Below are 10,429 nucleotides of genomic sequence, written 5' to 3'. Positions count from 1 at the left end.
CAACCTCAAACAGACCATTGTCCGCAGCAAACTACTCAGCCTTCAGGGGAACAGTGACCACGACACCACACAACCCTGCCACAGCAACCTCTGCAAGACGTGCCGGATCATCGACACAGATGCCATCATCTCACGTGAGAACACCATCCACCAGGTACACGGTACATACACTTGCAACTCGGCCAACGTTGTCTACTTGATACGCTGCAGGAAAGGATGTCCCATGGCATGGTACATTGGGGAGACCATGCAGACGCTACGACAACGGGTGAATGAACACCGCTCAACAACCACCAGGCAAGAGTGTTCTCTTCCTGTTGGGGAACACTTCAGCAGTCACAGGCATTCAGCCTCTGATCTTCGGGTAAGCGTTTTCCAAGGCGGCCTTCACGACACACGACAGCACAGAATCACTGAGCAGAAACTGATAGCCAAGTTCCACACACATGAGGATGGCCTCAACTGGGAATCTTAGGTTCATGTCACACTATCTGTAACCCCCACAACTTGCCTTGGCTTGCAAAATCTCACTAACTGTCCTGTCTGGAGACAATACACATCTCTTTAACCTGTGCTTAACGCTCTCTCCACTCACATTGTCTGTACCTTTGAGACTTGATTACCTGTAAAGACTCGCATTCCAACCATTATTTTGTTAATTGAGTTTGTGTCTGTATATGCTCTGTTTGTGAACACAACTCCTCACTCACCTGAAGAAGGAGCGAGACTCCGAAAGCTTGTGCTACCAAATAAATCTGTTGGGCTTTAACCTGGTGTTGTGAGGCTTCTCACTGTGTTGACCCCAGTCCAACGCCGGCATCTCCACATCATGAGTTTATAGCCAGAGAGACAGAGGTGGCGCATGCGCAGTGCTCCCGGGAGCAGCTGCACAGTGGCGGGCCGGTGGGTTTAATCGGATTCCATCCGCCGGTTTATCGGGCTGTTACCGGCCGCTTTCTCACTTCATCCCCGGCAACACACCACCGCCTGTCGAGATGTATGATCCGGACGATGGGGAAGGTGTGTGCGGCGTTTCACTTTTCAATCCGCTGGTTTGTGGTGGATGGGGGTTGAAAATGGCGGCGGCCCGGGGCCGGGGCTTGGGAGGCTGTTTGGGGTTGAAGGGAGGCCGAGGCCCGGGGCCCGGCTCTGGTACAAAGTCGTGTTCGAGGCCTCCCTCGCTCCCAGCGGTGTCTCTAATCCAGCTACAGCTTGTTAAAGCACATTTGAATGAATCTTTGGGAGCACTGCAGACGAAAGTGCAGAATGATGCTTAATATCCATAGTTTTAGTTACATGTCGGTTTTCAAACTCCTTTGTCAACATTGTCAGTCAGCTGTGGCGCAATGGGCAAATACTCTTCTTGCTTCTGTGTTCAGGAGGTCCTAGATTTAGGTCCCACTCTAGGGACATTTTTAAAGTATATACAAATCCAGCCTGACACTCCTGTTGTGCTGTATAATCAGGTTAGATTGATACTACAGTGCAGCACTGAAGCAGTGCTACATAGTCAGGTTACACTGATACTACAGTGCAGCACTGAGGCAGTGCCACATAGTCAGGTTACACTGATACTACAGTGCAGCACTGAGGTAGTGCTACATGGTCAAGTTACACCGATACTACAGTGCAGCACTGAGGCAGTGCCACATAGTCAGGTTACACTGATACTACAGTGCAGCACTGAGGCTGTGCTATATGATGTGGAGATGCGACGTTGTTTGGAGATCCTCTCCACTTGGAGCCGGCAGTTTGCGGTGTCGATGGTAGTCATGATGTGGAGATGCCAGCGTTGTGGCTGGTGGTAACAAAAGCCACTAGCTTGTTGGACTTTAACCTGGTGTTGTGAGACTTCTTGCTGTGCTATATTGTCAGGTTACATTGGGTTTTTTTTATTTCAAAAATATACTTTATTCATTAAAAAAAACCCAAGACATTGCAAAACGACAGATCCAAAAGTTACAAACAGTGCAAAAAAGGGATAATTTTTACAGTACAACACAGTGATTATTTACAAAACATTACATTCCATTACTTAAAACTATGTACATACATCAGAGTGTACTGTGTGCTGTTATTTTTCAGATTGGCACACAGTTACGCAGGCCGAGAGTATTCTGCAGTTACCAGGCCCTCGGTCTGCCTCGGTTGAGACGCTTTACACGGTGGCCTTTCCCCATTGTGCCTTTGCGGCGGCTGCTCCAAGCTTGAGCGCATCCCTGAGCACGTAGTCCTGGACCTTGGAATGTGCCAGTCTGCAACACTCGGTCGAGGACAATTCTTTCAGCTGGAAGATCAGCAAGTTTCGGGCGGACCAAAGCGCGTCCTTCACTGAGTTGATGACCCTCCAGCAGCAGTTGATATTTGTCTCGGTGTGCGTCCCCAGAAACAGCCCATAGAGCACAGAGTCCTGCGTCACCGAGCTGCTCGGGACGAACCGCGACAAATACCACTGCATCTCACTCCAGACCTTCTTTGCAAAGGCACATTCCACAAGGAGGTGTGTGACCGTCTCATCACCCCCGCAGCCGCTTCAAGGGCAGCGTGCGGTGAGGTTGAGACCTCGAGCATGCATAAAGGATCTGACGGGGAGTGCCCTTCTCACCACCAGCCAAGCCAGGTCTTGGTGCTTGTTTGTGAGTTCTGGTGATGAGGCATTCTGCCAAATGACATTGACAGTCCGCTCAGGGAACCATCCGACAGGATCCGCCATCTCCCTTTCTCTCAGGGCCTCAAGGACATTACATGCTGACCACTGCTTGATAGCCATGTTGTCAGGTTACATTGATATTACAGTGCAGCACTGAGGTATGCTGCATAGTCAGGTTAGACTGACTTTTCTTTATTTCAAAAATACTCTGAAATAAATCATTGCAAACGACATTTCCAATAATTACAAACTGCAAAAAAATCAGTCGTATTTGCAATACTTTCCGGTGCTCTGTTCTAAGACATTCCATTCATTACAGTTCAGTTCTTCAACAAACTATACATTCGCCACATTTCACTGTGTGCTGTTTTTACAGATTAGCACGCAGTTATGCAATCCAAGGGTTTTTTTACAGTTACTGGCCCCTCGGTCTGTCTTGGTTGAAATGCTTTAAACGGTGTCCATAGTCAGGTTAGACTGATACTACAGTGCAGCACTGAGCCAGTGCTACATTGTCAGGTTATGCTGACTCCTGTGCAGCACTGAGGCTGTGTCAGGTTAGGCTGACACACCTGTGCAGCACTGACGGGGTGCTACTTTGTCAGGAGGTGCTGTCTTTTGGATGCGCTGAGTCTTGCCTGCACCCTCAGGTGGGTGTCACATCTCGGCCTTTTGGCTAAACTCAAATATAGGATCAAACTTGCGATCAAGTGTAATGCCTGTTCTTGTCAGCTTGGATCGAGTATATCTGTCTCGTGGGGACCATAAATTGGATTCAATTTGAATTGGTGTTTGGAGCAAGCAAGGAGATGGATTAAGGGCAAGGGCAGTCCACACTATACATTAGCCTTGTAACTCTAAGAAAGGAATAAATATTTTTTTAAAAGACACTCAACTGCACTTTTCAGGGAAGAGGAGGGGAGCTCTGCCAGGTGTCCAGGCCAGTAGTTATCCTTCAACCAACATCACGTCGTTTATTTGACTGTTATCATATTGCTATTAACATTGGGACCTTGTTGTGCTCAGGCTGCTGTATTTCTTACATTACAATAGAGTCCATAACAAACACAAAATGCTGGAAAATCTCAGCAGGTTTGACAGCATCTGTGGAGAGAGAATAGAGCCAACATTTTGAGTCAGGATGACCCGTCGTCAGAACTGAGTCCATAAAGTGCTTTTGACTTTCTTAAGGTAGTGGCAGGTGCTCCATAAATGCATGCCTTTTTATTTGTGTGAAGGACTTGTACGGTGCAGTCAAAATATGTGTCTTATTAGTTAGATTATGTTAGTTGTGTGGTGCTTTACCACAGAAGCAGTTAATTCAGCTCCCCCAGTCTTCCAACGTTCTGGCTCCCAATCTGCTCAATCCTTTATCTCTACTACTGTTGATACCTTTGTTCCCAGTGACATCCTGGTTGATTCACTTAGTACAGACTCAATTTTTGCTTTTTCAATTCCAAGTTTCAGAGTTTTGAATGTTTATGCTTTTACCATTCATGCCACATCAAGTACTATTAAACCAAAACTGCAAAAACATTTCACTGATCCAAGATCGTCTTTAATACAAAGATAACCCCCCCCCCCTCCCCCCAAGTTTTTTTTCCACTACCAGCTGGCTCTTTAAACCCCTTTCTAAATGCATTCAGTTGTCTTTGCCATATGACTCCCTTTCACATTGCCTTGCAAGCAAAGTTTTCTTTAAGTTTTTCCCTCTCCTAGCCCTGAATGCAAGTTTTCCCCCAGTTTCCCTCTCTGAACTCATTATGTCCTTCAATGCTACAAAAATGACTACACTTAAAGTACTTCCATTTGCTTAAAAAACTTTGAGATTTCCATTGGTCGTGAAAAGCAAGTCTTTGTTTTCTTGCAGCTCTCTCAGCTATATTCTCAGTAAACTGCTGACCATCCAACTTCTCTTCCTGACCCACCATGCTAGGTATTGTAAATGATTCCCGCTCCAAAGTACTATCTCCCTCCATTTTAAATCTACAGTCCTCAACAAACCTACCCCCCCCCCAACCCTTCCCATCCTTGAAAACTACATCCCCATCACCAATCTCACTTTCCTCTCTGTCTCCAATCCCCCTTTCTTTGAAAGTCTTTGAATGTTTTATTGCCTCCCAAATCTACTTCCATCATTCCTGTGATTCCATGTATTATCACTCTTTTATACTTGTTGTCTACCCTTGTTGCTTAGAAACACCCTGTCTGGAGTCACAATTGCAGTCACTGATTATTTGATATTTGTCAGATACACAGGGTCAGTTGAATGGTTCCAGGCACTTGAATTCCTTGCACCTGTGAATCCTGTCTCTGTCTGCCTCTGTATTAGTCACCTTCTTTCTGTGGTTCTGAACTATCCAGCACTGATAAGATAATCCAGACCCCCGCTCACTTATACAGATAGAAGAATGAGTCTCCCAAGTAGAGGATCTCTATAGTTGAGCAACACTTTAAAATATTTCTCCATATTTGAGCAACATTTAAAAATATTCTTCAAATCCATAATTGCATTGAATTGTTGCTATCAATGTGATGGCTCTCTTATAATAGCATTGAGTAGAGAAGTCCAGGATAATGGTTCAGCGACGACGAAGAAGGGGTGATATCCACCCAAGTAAGCATTGCCTTTCATATCGAGGGGAATTTTGGAGGCGATGGTGTTCCCATTTCATCAATAATGCCCTCTCCTAGTGGCACAGCTGACAGCAGGAGGAATGTGCTGTCAAAGTAACCTTTGAGTTGCAGTGCATCTTCTCGATCGTGCTGACTGCAGTCACATAGTAGTGGTGATGGAGGGATGTACATTGAACCCAGTGGCAGAGGAACTGACTAGGGGATATATTTGCCCTGTTTTAGTAGATAAGATGTATCTGATTAATCTTGCACATTGTTGAAGAGATGCCAATGTCGCAGCTATACTGAAACAGCTTGACTAGGGGAGCAGGTAGTTCTGGTGGCCATGTCAGAGCTGAAGATGGAATGTTGGCAGGGCATGTAGATTTTGTGTCCATTGCACTCAAATCATTTGTTAAAATTACATGGAGTGAACTGGATAGGGTGAACACTGGTTAGGATGATGGGGATCCCAAGAGGAGGTCAAGTAAGGTCATCCACTTAATACCATTGACAAAATCCTTGAAACCCTTTAGACTTATTTCTTGCAGTCAATTGCTGAGCTTCATCATGGCTGACGTTAGGGATGACCATGCAGCCTTCTCTTCACATTAATTACCCACCTGCATGCAATTGGGCTAGGGAAATTGTGTTGCTGAAGGGACTAGGGTGGCACAGTGGTTAGCACTGCTGCCTCAGCGCTAGGGACCTGGGTTCGATTCCTAGTTTGGGTCAGTGTCTGTGCGGAGTTTGCACGTACTCCCCGTGTTTGCGTGGCTTTCCTTCCACAGTCCAAAGATGTGCTGGTTAAGTGCATTGGCCATGTTAAATTGCCCCTTAGTGCCCTCCGAGGTTAGAGGGATTAGCAGGGTAAATATGTGGGGTTACGGGATAGGGCCCAGGTGGGATTGTTGTCAGTGCAGACTCGATGGGCCAAATGGCCTCCTTCTGCTCTGTATAAAACCACTAGCTCCTATCTGAGGCCTACTGCTTTTGCTGTTTAACATTCACGTAGACCCATGAAATAGCTTCACTTGGTTGGTTGTTCTTTGTAATATGCCTGCTGCTGCTAGCGCATACACCTATCGATTGCTAATTGAACCATGCTGGATCTCCTCACTTGTTAAGTGTATTTATCAGTCACAAGTAGGCTTACGTTAACACTGCAATGATGTTACTGTGAAATTCCCCTCGTCGCTACACTCTGGCACCTGTTCAGGTCAATGCATTTAAGACCGTTGGAGGAAACCGGAGCACCCGGAGGAAATCCATGCAGACACTGGGAGAATGTGCAAACTCCACACAGACAGTGACCCAAGTCGGGAATCGAACCCGGGTCCCTGGCGCTGTGAGGCAGCAGTGCTAACCACTCTGCCGCCGTGCTGCCCACGATCAAGAAGTGAGGTTAAAGGTTGTGGTGCCATTCAATTCTATTGTTGTTGATATGCAGCCTTGAGATTCTGTGAACCAATTTTGGGCTGCTACATTTGTCTTAGCCTGTCCGTAATTTTAAACACTTTCATTATACTTTTCATCTTTCTCTGATTGAGAATTGTTACAGTATGTGAATTATCTGTTCATAAATGTATATCATAACATCATTCCAGTGAGTCTATTGTGGATGCTATGGCTTTAATGTCTTTCCAATGATGCGGATTCCCAAAATGTCTTGCAGACTGTAACTTGGGCCTAACCAATATTTTGTACGAATTAATCTATTGCTTTTTTATTCTTGTGCTCTATATTCCTATTTATAAAACTCAAAATAATGTTGGCTTTTTTGATGACTGCATCTACTAGTATTTTAATGTATTTGAACCTCTTGGTCTCTTTGTTCGTCTGTACTCCAGTATTTTTCCATTGCATACAAACTCCCATTCTTTGTTCTTTTCAAAACTCCCATTTATCCAGTTTAATCAGCATGCAGCGCCTTTTTGCCATTTCATTAAACTTTCTGTGTTTTCCTGCTGTCTTTGTCTGCATTATTTGTGCCAAGCCACCTATTTTTGAGCCATCAGCCGATTTTGAGATTGTAACTTGGACTTGGTCAAATGGAACACATTGATGCACTGACAACATTCTTCTCCCCGTCTCCATTTCCTTCCCTTGGAAAATATTGACACAATCATTGACAAAAGAATGGTGTTTAAAAATACATGAATGATAGCATGTTTACTTAGGATGGACCAATGTAGAAAGTATAAAGAAAATTATCATTGACAAAAGAATGGTGTTTAAAAATACATGAATGATAGCATGTTTACTTAGGATGGACCAATGTAGAAAGTATAAAGAAAATTAAACCATAATGTGTAGAAAGCAGATAATTTGGAATGGGGGAACCTCTGCAATAACACAAAATAATGGTATTAGTAAGCAACTGATCATGATTCATGGGGTATGCTGCTTCATAACAGTAGCTCGCTAAGACGTTAGTAGAATCCTCAGTAGACCAAGAGGAACTTATTTCACCTGCCTATGCAGCCCCCTCCCTATCGCTCTCCCTCCATCTCTCCCCCATCTTGTGTGCATTCTGTTATCTTGCCCCCTCTATGCCCTCCCCAAAGTCTTACTTGCTCAAATCAAACATAATGTGCCATTTGGTGTTTACTCCTGACCACAGTGCCAGCAATGAAGTGTGGTAGGCATTGAATGTTTGTAGTTGCTGTTTTTGCAATCAACCTTTTTTGGTAATGAACTGAATGTTCGATGTTGTTGTGTGGTATAGTGATTTACTGACTTGAAAATTGAGAATCTGTTTCTACTTGATTTCTAGATACGCAATATGACGAAGATGATGATGAAATCACCCCAGATTTGTGGCAGGAGGCATGTTGGATTGTTATCAGGTAAATGGAAGGTCTGCTGGACCTGAACCAAAATAGATGACGATCAAACAAATGTGTTTTGTAAAATGATATACTCTACAGACTGTTTACATAACACTAAGGAACACTAAGGAACACACCAAGGAAAACAATGATCCAGTATAAATTGAGACGGTTGATTAAGAGATTGCCAGTGGTTTAAATGAAGTGGAGTTTGGTATTTTTTTGATGTATGCTGACTTTGGCATCAGTGGAGAGATGAGTGGTGCAGAAACCTTCCATTTGTCTTTCCTCTCATGGCCTCTGATTTTCATCATAGTCTTTCTATGCTCTCCCTCCTTGACTGTGGCTCAATGGTAAAGGCCTTTCAATTCAACCGACAATGGCTGGTTAACTGAGAAAATGTTAATCAGGTCCTGCTGTTTAAATTTGTTGAATCTGAGGGAAACTGGGTTTCACAATTGCAATACTCTGCAGTCCCTCCTGGAGCTAATGTTGGGTAAATGTTTTCAAGGATGACTATCGGCACCACTTTTTAGTGAGGTATAATTTTAATCTATAGCAGCCAATGCAAAATGACTCTTTAGAAAATAAAACATCCATTCACTTTCTGCCAAGGATGACTGCATCCTATAGTGCAGTTTACCTTGGAGACGTTCTTTAATCATAAGATCTTTGAGCTTGTGACTGCCGTTAACTCTATTTTCCCAGAAGTGCTTTGACTCTGCGCCTTCACTATTTTGCCTTTAAGTCATAATAATTACGTGAAAATCTGTCGAGCACATTGTTTCAAAGAAGGCTTCTATGTTATATTACAAAGCTGGTGGGAAGATAAAATGCAGGGTGAAAAATGAAGGATTGCATGGTGGATGAAGGAAGGATGAGTTATTTCCTGGGCAGGAGGAGGGAACAACAATAGTTTAACAATATTCTGTGCTTTACCAAATAAATTTAAAACTCCAGGATTTGAGTGCTATTTTCTCGGAGTATGGCAAATGAACCACGTAAAAGGCTATACTGAGCCTGACTTTAATTCAGAAAACTCAAAACTGGAGATAGCTTTGAAAAAGTGGTGTAAACTGAAGAATCAAGACTTGCCTATGAATTTGGCCAGTAAATATTTTGCCATGTGATGTTTTGATTCTCAGTAACAAATTGTGTTGCCTTTACAACCTATTCTTTAAAAAAAAAAATAATTGGAATATTTATTTTGCAGTTCATATTTTGATGAGAAAGGTTTGGTTCGACAACAGTTGGATTCATTTGATGAATTCATACAAATGTCAGTGCAGAGAATTGTGGAAGATGCACCTCCAATAGATCTCCAAGCTGAAGCTCAACATACTACTGGGGAAGTAGAAGAGCCGGTGAGCAAAGCCCCAAAAGAAAATATTCAATGATATTTTTAGTAGTTGAATCGTGTATATGTATAATACACACTATTTCCTGTTCCAGCCCAGATTCTTACTAAAATTTGAACAGATCTATTTATCCAAACCAACACATTGGGAAAGAGACGGGGCACCATCTCCAATGATGCCAAATGAAGCCAGATTACGAAACCTTACGTAAGTTTCCTTGGATTCATTGCAGAACTAAAGTCAATCTTTTTTCCAACTTTCAAAAATAGGCAGCGATTTGGTATGTTACGTCTTACTATTTTACAGGTATTCAGCCCCTCTCTATGTAGATATCACAAAGACAGTGATTAAGGAGGGAGAGGAACAGATGCAGACTCAGCACCAGAAAACATTTATAGGAAAAATTCCTATCATGCTTCGATCCACCTATTGTCTCCTTAGTGGTCTGACGGATCGTGATCTCTGTGAGCTCAATGAGTGCCCACTGGACCCTGGTGGCTATTTCATCATCAATGGATCAGAAAAGGTACAGAAGTTGCAATTGTCTCATAAAATATTTAGAAAAGTAAGGAAGTTGTATAAATAATACTTGTTCTAATGAAAATTAAATTGCTTTGAGACATTTGTCTGTTAATATGATCCAGGTGAGTGCTAATCCATGAGTCAATTACAGTACTTTTTGTACAGTTTTTACAGTTGATGTGATAAATATGTAGGCATACTGTAGATGTTGGTAAGGGGCTTACTATTTTGAGGACCAGGAAGCATGGGAGATATCTGATTTAATATTTTCCATTCATTAATTATTGATACACATAGTACTCATTGGCCTGGTTCTGAAAAACTCACATGACTAATCAAGTATCGTAAGTGTATTGTCTTCACTGCTCACAGTAGCCCCAGCACAACTAAGTAAATGTCCCTAAGGGGGCTTTGGTGCAGCAAATCGTATATGGTTAACTACTACTCCTAGA

At 43.1% G+C, this 10,429-nt stretch overlaps 1 protein-coding gene across 1 annotated transcript in view; it reads left to right on the top strand.

The window, feature by feature from the left end:
* Positions 1-856: 856 nt before the first annotated feature.
* polr2b (RNA polymerase II subunit B) overlaps positions 857-10,429 on the top strand; it is a 38,956-nt gene continuing 29,383 nt past the window's right edge. Inside the window, exons 1-5 of the mRNA XM_078210056.1 lie at positions 857-1,020; positions 8,043-8,115; positions 9,311-9,461; positions 9,550-9,662; positions 9,762-9,981. Coding sequence (XP_078066182.1) covers positions 996-1,020; positions 8,043-8,115; positions 9,311-9,461; positions 9,550-9,662; positions 9,762-9,981 — 582 coding nt within the window. The 5' untranslated portion in view covers positions 857-995. The remainder of the gene's footprint in view (positions 1,021-8,042; positions 8,116-9,310; positions 9,462-9,549; positions 9,663-9,761; positions 9,982-10,429) is intronic.

Source organism: Mustelus asterias, chromosome 1, assembly GCF_964213995.1.
Source record: "Mustelus asterias chromosome 1, sMusAst1.hap1.1, whole genome shotgun sequence".
Classification (NCBI taxonomy): Eukaryota; Metazoa; Chordata; class Chondrichthyes; order Carcharhiniformes; family Triakidae; genus Mustelus; species Mustelus asterias.
The sequence above is the reverse complement of the archived record's forward strand: the minus strand, read 5'-3'. Positions and strand labels throughout refer to the sequence as shown.